We start from the raw sequence: 12,897 nt of genomic DNA, 5'->3' as shown, positions 1-12,897 counted from the left end.
GGATCTTTTATATGCACCATCCCCCAGACAAGGTAGTACATAGCATGGCCTTTGATATGCCAGTCGTGGAATGAAAAATAGCCCAATGGGCCCACTGACAGTGATCAATACTAGACTGACCGTGCATCAAGCGAGCGCTTTACCACTGGGCTACATCCCGCCCTCATGTTTATGAATGACCAAGAAATAATTTCTTGAAAGCAATTAAAAAAAATTCCTTCAGTATCATTAAATATAGACCTTGTGTAATGCATGCATAAGAACCGTTTTGCACAATTTGCCATGTTATCTAATTTAAAAAAAAAAACTTTTATAAAATGTTTATAACATATTAGATACATTTAGAGGAGTGAATTTGTTATTTTTGTCGCTCTTCAGTAGAAGATGTTTAGAAAATAAATACAAGTTTTTAACCCTTAATCAAGTAGGTGACTTAATTTTTCAAAAAAATATTTGTCTCAAAAGGTCTTTATATGTAGTTATACTTATTTTTGAGCTATTAACATGAAAGTGGTAAAGTGCTCGCTAGATGCATGGTCAGTATGGGATCAATCCCCGTCGGTGGGCCCATTGAGCTACATCTCGTTCCAGCCAGTGCAGCATGATTGGTATATCAATGACCATGGTATGTGCTATCTTGTCTGTGGGATGGTGCATATAAGAGATCCCTTGCTACAAATTAAAAAATTAAGCGGGTTTCCTCTTTGACTATATGTCAAAATTACCACATGTTTGACATCCAATAGCCGTTGATGAATAAATCTATTTGCTCTAGTGGTGCTGTTAAACAAAACAAACTGATACCATATGCACTTTTCTTCAAACTTGGATGAAAGTTATCTCTCAGACATCTGCAGCTCTTATGTAATGATAACCGGCCTCGGTGGTGCCATGGTTAAGCTGGCATCGAATGTAAGGCTGGTAGGTACAGGGTTCACAGCCCGGTACCGGCTCCCACCAAGAGCTACTTTTAACGACTCAATGGATAGGTGTATGGCCACTACACCCTCTTATCTCTAACTAACCACTAACATCTCTCCCACTGTCTAGGACAAACGGCCCAGATAGCTGAAGTGTGTACCCATGACAGCGTACTTGAACCTTAACTGAATATAAGCACAAAAATAAGTTTGAATGAATGAAAATCTAATAACAAAATGGTCAGTTTACTTATGATATTAGGACACACTGACTTGTGGCTGACGGTAACAAATGTTCCCGAAAGGATTCCACAGATTCTCCAACGTAAAAAATAAAACTGTGGCAAAATTTAGGGAGGCCCCCGTCTTCTCACCCCACCCCGATCCACCACTGTGTGTCAAACATGGTAGTTAGATAGAGAACATAAGAAGAAAGCTCCTGCCACAGCACTGGATCTTTTATACATGTATTTTCTCCAAGCAGCATGGTACACACCACAGCCGTATGATATACTTGCTGCAGAGCACAAGGATGTAATTATGAAACAAGAGTAAATAGTTTTATTTAATATTTCGAACAATCCGTCTGCAGTATGCAGATTTCATTTCTTGTAACGCATCGTCCAAGACTTTTGTCATGTGCACCAGATTAACTGGGTCTGTTTGTAAGACTTGTGTTTCCAGATTTCCGCCGTCTTTTGTGTGCAACTTGAACAGAATCTGAGGACTGATCTGTCGACGTAACGATCGGCTGGCCAGCTGTAAAATATAATTAGCATTCTGAGAGTACTGCTAAAACATTACATGTCCCCTACCAGACCCAACACATTTTTGTATTTCCTAAATTCAAGGGAGATAACTGTGAAGGTAAACTTGATTCTGTAACAGTATATGAGAAAACTATACACAGAATTTCATGTCAATATCTTGAGACTGCATAAAAAAAAAAATCCGAAAAACAACTTTTCATATCTCCTAAATTCAAGGGCCATAACTGTGTCAATAATGGGTTGGTACATCACCATGAAAGTCAAACTTGATCTGTAACTAAATAATAAAGCTATACACCAAATTTCAGTCAATATCTCAAGGCATCGTGAAAAAACATCTGGAAAAATACATACAGGATAACACATACCACGGCCTTTGATATACCAGTCATGGTGCATTGACTTGATTGAAGAAAACAAATGTTCATATATCCCTAAGTTCAAAGGCCATAACTCTGTCAAAACTCGGGTAAATCACCATATACATCAAATCTTATAAGTAACGGTACCTAATATATCATACATGTATGTGTGCATATACATTTTGTATAGTTTGGGGCTATCCTCGAAGCCACAAAATTTAAATGCATATATTATTTTCCAGGTTAGAGTGTGTTTACTTACAGTGATGTCAAGTTAACACATTACAAAGATGCGCTAAATACTGTAAATAACTAAATTGGGGGCAAAATGTATGTGCACATATATTTTGCATCGTTTGGGGCTATTCTCGAAGCCACAAAATTTAAATACATATTTTCCAGGTTAAAGTGTGCTTACGGTGATGACGACGACGATGATGGTTGTTCGTAAAATTTACACGCCACATACATGTGTTACGGTGTGTATTTGTGGAAAAGAAGACATGACAATAATAATAGGGCTCGCCCTGTACATTGCCATATTAGCCAATTAGGAAATACTCTACTTTTTTGAAAATTGGCTCAAACCAAAATTTGTTCCAGTTTGAGCACTGTATTGGTTTCAGTAGTGAGAGGAGCAACACACTGCTACCACATCGGCTATTCCTACCAAACAGCTGCAAGGGATCTTATAGATTGCATGCAGTTTTTCTTAGACAGGCAGCACATACCACAGCTTTCAATATACCATGGGATTTGTTGTGAGAGAAAAAAAATATCTACAAAGGACAATCAATCCTGTGATATCACCCATCAGACGAAAGTTAACACGTTTCTTTTGTTTCCTCTAAGACTCGGAGCCCTCAAAAGTACCCGGTCTCCGGCGGCAAATCGCCGCCTAAAACAGCTTTTGCCGCCGCCTACTTTTCGTTGATGGTGAACAAAAAAAGTGCTTTCTCTTCTTTAATTTCTTCGATTTTTCACGTTTCTCGGGGAGGGCCCCCAGACCCCCAGCTTTGCCGCCTGCTATCATCACTGTTGTAGCCTGCTACTTCTTAAACTATTGAGGGCGCTGAAGACTATATAATATTATGTCAGAATTACCAAATGTTTGATATCCAATTAATCATTAGTTATTGGATGTCCAACATTTTCTAAGAAAGTTTAAAGTTTCTTTTGTTTAACGACACCACTAGAGCACATTGATTTATTAATCATCAGCTATTGGATATCAAACATTTGGTAATTCTGACATATATACTCTTAGAGGAAAGATGTTACATTTTTCCATTAGCAGCAAGGGATCTTTTATAATTATGCACCCTCCCATAGACCGGGTAGTACATACTACTGACTATAGTCCAAAATGTTTTACACACTGTCCCAAATCCTCCCCTCACCCCATGCTGTTTTATTTCCAGCAGGCCATATTTTTTTTCTTAGCAGGACATATTTTGAGGGGCTCCGATTTAAAAAACCATTACAGCATCACAAACCTGGATATCAAAACGCCACTCCAGATTGTGATAGTGTGGCAAGTCCATAGACATTTCATTGAGAATGGTTCGGATTTCTGTCCGGTTCTCAAGGTACATTTCCAGCAGTGCCGCTCTCACACTTTCCTCAAAGCCCAGCGTCAGAATGGAGTCCTGGAAATCAACTTCGTTCAGCTGTAATTGCAAACGGACATATTTTTTTAAATTAATTTTTATTAGCAATTTTACATTTTCTCTACAACTACAAGTAAAATTTTTCTTTAAACTTCAAATTCCACAAACCTTTGTGCCCTACAAAACAATATATGAATCTTCAATTGTTAAATGCTTTTGTTTTGTTTAACAACACCACTAGAGCACATTGATTTATTAATCATCAGCTATTGGATGTCAAACATTTGGTAATTCTGACTCGTAGTCATCAGAGGAAACCCGCTACATTTTTTCATTAGAAGCAAGGGATCTTTTATATGCACTTTCCCACAGACAGGAAAGCACATACCACGGCCTTTGACCAGTTGTGGTGCACTGGTTGGAATGAGAAAAACCCAATCAGTTGAATTGATCCACCGAGGTGGTACAATCCTGTGATACAAGCACCTCAAGCGAGCACTCAAACGACTGAGCTAAATCCCAGGTCTGGTATTTTGAAGTTGGGTGAACCCCCAGCACTCCTCTGTCTAGATCAGGATATAAATATTTTCATAAAGTACAAATTAATGTTTTTAAAAGAGAATTTAAAAAATTAATCCACCCAAAGAGCATTGATTTCATGAATCCATGCACTCCACTACTGAACTAGAACCCACCCTTTCAGATTTATAACAAATTAACACTGTGACAGTCATAATACTACCATTAGTTTTGAACTCTCTGTTAAAAGGTACATCAAGCCTTCAATTCCATGTTGAACTGTTTCTGGGCTGACTTCCAATTTTTCTGAAAAGACAAAAACATAAAAAATTTACAATCTCTGTGAAATTGGATCTCAATTCCCTGTTGGCCTTGATCTATTTTGACAGATCTGACATTAGCCAGTGTCATTTCATGTCCAGCCAATACTGAGTTTACATAAACTATGTCTACTTGTGTTGTGTTTTATAAAGTAACAGACTCTAGTTTTAAACACTAAAGCATATTTTTCACTATTTGAGCCGTTTTTGAAAACTGAAATCATAAATCATTGTAGTTTGTATTGTTTACCGTATCCATTTCCATACAACCAAAGTGTTTCTGGACATTCTGTTGTTTTTAATACCACAAAATCCATTTTCTACATTTTTAAAAATGCACATGCATCTGAGAAGTAATGGTTCTGGAGTCGACTTCTAGTCTAGTTTCAAGAGTATTTCCCTAAATTTCAACATCACAGACTGTTGTTTCACTCTATTGTAACTCTATTCAAACGTGTTACAGGATTGTAGATTAACTAAACTTAATGTCCATTTTCAGGGGCTAAAATTAGGGTCTGTGACCAAGTTTTAAGCCAGATTAAAAATGTCTGACGATCTATATGACGTATTAAAATTAACACCTAGGTTAATGGCTTTGCCTCTGATTTCATTGAATTTTAAAATCCTTAATGATGTATTAGAATTTCATATGGCCCTGTACAATTCACCTACTTTATGATCAGTCATTTTATCTCTATCTTTTATCACAAAGTTTTAATATGCTGTTAAAAGTGAAATTAAATAAGCAACCACCATAACCTCTATTGCCAAGTCAAGACATTGTGATATAACCTGGGTTAGCTGTCTACACAGGCCAATAAAAGAAGAGCTAAAATTAACTCTGATAAAACCGCATCTCACACTAACTACTGCCGAGTTGAGACAACCATGGTTAATTTTTACCATATACACAAGTTACTGTTTTCTTCAGTGTTGATGCTTCACTTGAGTTGCAAAAATACATTAGTGTACCAGGCAGAGGGTGGGGGGAGGGGGCTGGGGTTGGGCTAGAATCAAAAATATTATTGGTAGTAAATCTCTTACTATCATCTATCTAAATATCATAAAAATATATTCATCAATTTACAAGATATTAGGGTACGTAATTTTACCATCTAGTAGAAACACTGATTATGGTTTTCCAGCCATGGTATGTGCTCTCCTGTCTGTGGGATGGTGCATACAAAAGATCCCTTGCTTCTAATGAAAAATAAATGTAGCAGGTTTCCTCTCTAAGATGTTCTGTCAGAATTACCAAATGTTTGACATTCAATAGCTGATGATTAATAAATCAATGTGCACTAGTGGTGTATTTAACAAAACAAACCTAAACAAACTTTTACTAAGTTTTGTTTTTTCAGGACCAGTCACAAATACTGCACAGCTGTCAATCACATGAAACCAAGCAATAATAGGCTGTGGCAGGGGGAACTAATCATTCATATGGCAACTAGTAACGTTTCTAAGCTATTACGGAGTATTAGTTCCCCAGGACAATGGAAATTGTTCTAATTTATATCCCTGCTGCCATTTGGTCCCCTGGTCCCAATCCTCCCAGAAAAGGACCGGCCTTGGTGGCGTCGTGGTTAGCCATCGGTCTACAGGCTGGTAGGTACTGGGTTCGGATCCCAGTCGAGGCATGCGTTTTTTAATCCAGATTATGACTCCAAACCCTGAGTGAGTGCTCCGCAAGGCTCAATGGATAGGTGTAAACCACTTGCACCGACCAGTGATCCATAACTGGTTCAACAAAGGCCATGGTTTGTGCTATCCTGCCTGTGGGAAGCGCAAATAAAAGATCCCTTGCTTCCTGTCGTAAAAGAGTAGCCAATGTGGCGACAGCGGGTTTCCTCTCAAAATCTGTGTGGTCCTTAACCGTATGTCTGACGCCATATAACCGTAAATAAAATGTGTTGAGTGTGTCATTAAATAAAACATTTCTTTCTTTTTTCCCAGAAAAGATTATATAATCAGTAATACCCATTATCCGCATGTTAATTGCATATACAAGCAAGTACTTACGAGATGCTTTCTGATACACTTTGACATTGGAACCTTTCCGGATAAGTTCCATAGTTATCTTGCAGAGTTCCCGTACAACTGAAAACACAAACACATGTCACTTTGTTTCCAAATTGCATTGTGTAGGTTACCAATATATATGGCCTTCATACAGGTATTTATCCTATAACTTACCTTTGATATCCATGTCATAAAACCCATGTGATAATTTAGTGTATTAACCTGGTTAATAATGGTATGCAAATTTGCAAGGTCTCTAGGTAAGGGGTTGCTGTGTGGCTGGGTCATTTGTTTACAAGCCAACAAGACCTGTATATCTGAGCATTTTGTAATTTGCCTTAAAATATTTAAAACAATTTTTATAAAGTACATGTTCTGTTGAACAACATACATGTTTTAATAAAACACTGAAAAGTTTTGTTGGAAAGTTTTTGCTGTAAGCTATACCACAAAATGTTTCACTCACTGAAACAGGTTACGTGTTTAACAATATTTACTGGTGATGCATATTAGTTTTTGACACGTGTGTTAAACTTTGTTACATAGCGGCCAGTTTAGTGCTCATTTGAAGCATAAAAATACTAATAAAAAGGTAGTTATTTGAATAATTGTGTTTATAAATATTGATTTGGTTTAGAACTGAATGCTTATGCTCACCGAAACTGTTTCACCAATGATACTAAGGTCGACGACAGACACTTTTCGCATTCTTGTTTTGGCTTCGTACACAATAAATATAGCATATCTTATCGTAATTCCACTTGAAATCCATATTTCGTAAAAGGTACAATTTTTCAGTTATAAGATTTTCTTCAAAAACATTCAGGTACATTAGTAATGTTCAAACAATACAATTTCAATAGCAATTTTGCACTGGAATTTTTCCAGCGTTCTTAAAACAGTTAATTTAAGGACATGAAAAGTGATGTCATTAGAATACTGACGTCATGCAAATTCAAAATTAGCTACCGGTATATTATTACAATGCTTCACCATATTAAAATAAAAACTGATCTACTAACCTTGACTCCTGTCAAATTTCTATAACAAGCAGACAATCCTATTTACAAGTCGGTATTTTTTTTTTTTTTCATAATTCTGGACAAAATATTAATTTTAAGTTTTAAAAAATGAAAGAAGTAAAAAGTAACTTTTGTCAAATATGTCATATACAAAATAGTGCACGGGGCACGCTATGTCAATACTTTTTTTAACATGTACGGCGAGTTGCTTCCCTCTATGTAGCATATTTAAAATAGCGGAGGACTTTAGACGGTTGTCGTTGGAAGAATTATTTTGTTAATAATGACATAAGGCCAAACAAAAAAATAGGTGTGTTTCCGATTGCATCCCCCCAAAAATTAGGGTATGTAGGTAGGTTTTTTTTTTTTTTTTTTTTTTTTTTTTAAATTGAATACTATCATAATAATAATAATAATAATAATTATTATTATTATTGTTTATCATCATTATCATTATTGTTATTGTTGTTGTTGTAGTTGTTGTAGTAGTAGTATTGGTATGCACTGTTTGTGTATTTCCTTCAATTTGGTTCGGACAATAGGGACGGTAGGTCGACCGGAAACACACCTATTTTTTTGTTTGGCCTAAGTACTTTTACTGGGATTTAGTGAGTATGCATGGTAGGTTATACATTTTTGGTTTGTGTGTCCATTTGTTGCACTATTTTGGTTGAAAAACGTTTGAAACATTGTGCCACAAGTTTTGAATATCAGATATCGTCCGTGGCCCTGTTTCGGTGAGGGCCCTATTTCGGTGGTTTCGTCATTTGTGCTCAACAGTACATACATTTGAAGATTTTGGACATTGTTGACTTTTGCGTGGGGAAAGTAAACAAATGTCTATCACATTAACAGATATTTTCGTAAAAATAAGGTTAAAACGAGCAAAGAAAGCAAGATCGAACTTTACCCAGTCATAAACACGGCACATTTCTTAATACCCTTTCTTTCTTTTTTTTGAAGACTGTTATTTAAAAGAAAACTTATTTTTAAAAACTATTTTTGTCTGTTCTCAGCTGTACTGCTATTTTGTTATTGAAGTCACATGGTTGTCACAGCGTCTGCTGGCAAAACTCTCTTTACAGATACTTGCCAAAAATATATGGTCCTTATATGTTTTAACATAAACATATTTCTGGATATCTGTTTGTATATTTATTAAAACTCAGAATGCAGCTTATATGTTTTAACCAAAAATTTTTACCATTATAACTATTCATTTGTTCAACTTTTAACACAACTGCAAGACATCAGAATTGTTATATTCATGTTCCTAAAATGTTGTCTATGAACATTGGTTCTCAAGGACTCCATTTTGTAATTTGTCTTAAAATATTTAGAATATTTTTTATAAATTATTATTAGTACATGTTTTGTTGAACAACATACATGTTTTGATAAAACACTGAAAAGTTTTGTGTTTGAAAGTTTTGGCTGAAAGCTTTACCATTAAATGTTTCACTCACCGAAACAGGTGACGTAGTTAACAATATTTACTGCTGATGCATGCTACAGTTTTTGACGCACGTGCAGTGATCTTTGCTACATAGCGGCCAGTTTAGTGTTTATTTGAAGCGTAGAAATACTAATAAAAAGGTAGCTATTTGAATAACAACTGCCTGTTTATAAATACTGATATGATTTAAAATCGAATGCTTATGCTCACCGAAACTGGTCCACCCATGATACATACAGGGTAACAAGGTTCGGACGCAGAAGAACCACACATTCTACATCCCTTCGGACTAATAAAAAAATTACCATTGGATATGTTTTATTTATTGTGTATGAAGCCACAAAATGGGTCTGAAAAGTGACTGTCGTCGAACTTAATGCTTATTGTCCGAACCAAATTGTTAACAACTACAAAAAATTACTCTCCTACCTTTAATTGCCGTTAGATTTCCTCCAAAGTTTATCCAGACACAAATCGCAAAAAAACCACTACAAATATACAGATTCCACACACGAGACTGCAACGATGTCGCCGATATTGTCTTTGCTGAGATTGCATAGGGGAAAATACATGCAGTTTTCTACCGTCTGCCATGTTGCTTGTTTATGGAATACTCTTCAAGAGGGGTGAAAGCCTCCAAAGTATGTGACACAATTAATATGAAATCGATCTCTAGTGGTATCATTAAAATAATAATAATAAAAATAAATAATAATATGACGTCATCACGTTTGCTTTTATATCATAACATGTTATGACGTTGTTAGATTAAGTCCTATCCTTTCACCCCTCTTGAGGAATATTCCATAAAAAGTCAAAATGGCAGCGGATACAAAATTACATGCTTTTTTCCCTATGCGCTCTCAGCGAAGTCGACATAGATGACATGGTTAGCATCTGGTATCGTACCGTCATACAATTTCGATCGACATATGTTTTCGATACTTTCTTTATAACTGCATGTATCGCGAGATTATGCGAGATATTACGTCACTATTAGTCTGAACATAAACAACGAAGTGTCTTTTTTCCTCACAATATTAAAAATGCTTCAAGTCAAGCTGCCAACTTTATGTTTTAATTATAATACCATATATAGTGTGCATGTTATCGGTTTTTCGTAATGCAATATTTTGGTACTAATGAAATGCCTCACATAGCGAAATCCAGGTATTACAAATCCCTGCAAAGTTATCGTCTGCAACACTGACATCTGACCTGCCAAAGTTAGAGGATATACTACGTGATCATTACACTGAACAATAAAATTTATGGAAGGCTGGTTGGGTTACCTCTTATGTCATTCACAGCAAAGTTCTTTTAGATAATTTCTGCTGGGGGCATGTTTACATGTACATTTACTACAAACAAAGGTCGTTTAGTGGAATTAGATTTTTTGAAAATATATAGTTCTGTATCTCTGTTAGAGTACTTAAGTTGACAATCTGAATTTTGGTGTCATTGATACGTATAACAAGAGGATTAGACATTAACCTATGACAAAAACATAATGTAAATATGTTTTAAGTGAACACTGTCTATTGGTCTGAAGATTATTCAATATTTTTTACAAGTTACAAATATTTTATGATTTTATTTTCAAATATTTTGATGTAAATTATTAAACGGAGTATAGACCCTTCACTGCCATAACAAGGACAAAAATAGACAGCCAATGAAAGTATCGAAAACATATGACGTTTGTAAAAATATAGCGGTAACACCTGTACGACTCAGCAGCTAGTGTTTATGGAGGAAAACTTGGCGTTTATGGGAAATTATCACTTTTTTTCACAATAAACTAATGTGACTTGAGAAAGGTAAAATATTATTGTATGTACGAAGTATTGTTTTTATTATAGTTTAATTTTTTGCTTATCGTATCGAAAACATATGACGCCAGGATATGTGGAATCTGTGTCATTGTAATGGTTTCTTCAAGGTTTGTGTCTGGACAAACTTTGGAGGAAATCTAACGGCAATTAAAGGTAGAAGAGTAATTTTTCTTAGTTGTTAACAATTTGGTTCGGACAATAAATGATATGGAATTTGAAAAACGATATTGCAACTTTAAAAGGTAAAAATTTTACTTTTCTGTTTAGTCTATAAATTCAAGTTTGATAAATGATTACTCAGAAGATCTAGTTACCATCGATGCTGACATCGTTCAGAAACGAGAGATGTTTTTTGTGCTGATCTTCTAAAACCAGCAACATTTTTCTTCCTTGAAAGAAATGTCACCCGCCCCCCCAAAAATCATTTATTTCCGGGTTAGGAAACCAAGGTGCATCCTAAAACGCGAATATTTCTATCGATCTAAAACTAAGCAAAGTGATGGATCAAAAGGCGGATATCGCCTCTCGCTATAAGTCACAGCTATAACAGTCATGATTAATGATTAAATATTTGTATTATGTATGTATTTCTGGCATTTGCTTCCCATATAACATTTATGGATAAGTATATTTGTTAAATATCTCCATGCCGGATACACTTAAATAGTTGAGCTTTTGGGATGGCCGATCAGTGGTTCTCTATAACGCACCACAATATTGGAAAGTAAATACAACAAAATGACCGGAAGCTACTCTAAAATAGACTGACTACATTTCATCATTTAAAAATAAATGGGCGTCAATGGAAGCGGAGAACAACTTAAAATATCAGTGTCTAAACAGTTGATATTTATAATTTATTTATTTTTGTAAATCATATTAAGTACTCAATTTAAAATATATGACTGTTTTAAAAACATATGTTACTTAACAAAATCAGATTTTTTTTTAATTTACAAAGAGTTTTAAGTACATAAGCTGCACGAGTTATTTTGCCCTTTGCAAACGCCGGGTAAGAACGAGAATGAACTTGTTAGATTTGGGATTTCTGATTTGTCGATTGGCAGTACTCCGTGATTGTCGTGTTTGTTCACATAGTTTGTGTGACATTTTCAGTTTTTCCGTCTTTGTTCTTCTCTTATTTAATATCAATATGTATGCATTAATTTTACAAATGTTGGATATATATGTACCAAGTTCAGGTAATGAATCAAGGATTTAACATTTAATTTTAAACTTCTATCATTCATTCAGTGATCCAGGTTCTCTAGTAATATGTAGATGTACCTATGGTCCATGGGTAAATTATGTTATATTCTCAGGCCTGTGTGAACTGGGGAGGACAGAGGGCTTTTTCTGTTAGTGTAGTTCATCAAGATTAATGTTGACTGCAAGTCAAGTGTAAGTTGACTTGTGCTTGCACTTCGACTTGCAGTCAACTTTAATCTTGATGAACTACTGTTAGTGTTACTTGTCAGTTGATATAATAACTAAAAAATGTTATGTATGGTACCAAAACCACACTAAAACTAATATTATAATAATTACAATTGTCTAATTTACTTCTGAAATGTTTATTTTCTACCTCTTTTTTTTTTTCAGAAAAAGTTCTTGCTGAAGTTTCAGTATGGAAAAACTGACAAATATTTGGGCTGAACTTGAGAAAAAGAAAAAGTATTTTTTTTTAGTATTGCTTTTTTTTCACTTGATTTATCTAAATCATTTTAATGCTTATGTAAATAAATTACATGTATATACAGGGAAAATTTTGTTTTCAAAATCTTGATTAGTGATATTTCTAGTTAAAAGCAAAAATTTATTAGCAAAATTTACTGTTTAATGTTTTAAAATTGTGTAGCGATCTCTGAAACTTGCGTAGCGAAACGTGACATGATACTAAACAAAATGTTCATTGATGTAATTATCAGTGTCATACACAGGTTGGACATTTCTCTTTAGCTTGTGGTTGCATCGCAGAATCGAACCACCTGGGTGGACCCATTCAACTTATTTGTGTTTTTGTTGTTCCAGCCAGTGTGCTAAAGGTTGTGGTATCTGCTT

At 35.1% G+C, this 12,897-nt stretch overlaps 2 protein-coding genes across 4 annotated transcripts in view; one reads left to right on the top strand and one right to left on the bottom strand.

Annotated features, from left to right (window-relative positions):
• Window positions 1-1,357: 1,357 nt before the first annotated feature.
• LOC121368378 (COMM domain-containing protein 2-like) lies at window positions 1,358-11,304 on the bottom strand. The gene is made up of 5 exons (XM_041493074.1): window positions 11,151-11,304; window positions 6,524-6,601; window positions 4,405-4,487; window positions 3,549-3,722; window positions 1,358-1,679 (listed from the first exon to the last, which is right to left on the bottom strand). Exons 1-5 carry the CDS (start codon window positions 11,215-11,217, stop codon window positions 1,482-1,484), a joined length of 600 nt encoding a protein of 199 aa, XP_041349008.1. The 5' UTR covers window positions 11,218-11,304; the 3' UTR covers window positions 1,358-1,481.
• A 366-nt stretch (window positions 11,305-11,670) lies between these two features.
• LOC121375812 (centrosomal protein of 63 kDa-like) overlaps window positions 11,671-12,897 on the top strand; it is a 46,432-nt gene continuing 45,205 nt past the window's right edge. For all 3 annotated transcript variants that reach the window (XM_041503487.1, XM_041503479.1, XM_041503471.1), the window contains exons 1-2: window positions 11,671-11,848; window positions 12,439-12,510. In XM_041503487.1, coding sequence (XP_041359421.1) covers window positions 12,464-12,510 — 47 coding nt within the window. In that variant the 5' untranslated portion in view covers window positions 11,671-11,848; window positions 12,439-12,463. The remainder of the gene's footprint in view (window positions 11,849-12,438; window positions 12,511-12,897) is intronic.

Source organism: Gigantopelta aegis, chromosome 1 (genome assembly GCF_016097555.1).
Source record: "Gigantopelta aegis isolate Gae_Host chromosome 1, Gae_host_genome, whole genome shotgun sequence".
Taxonomy (NCBI): domain Eukaryota; kingdom Metazoa; phylum Mollusca; class Gastropoda; order Neomphalida; family Peltospiridae; genus Gigantopelta; species Gigantopelta aegis.
Note: the sequence above shows the minus strand (reverse complement) of the source record. Positions and strands in the feature narration are given on the sequence as shown.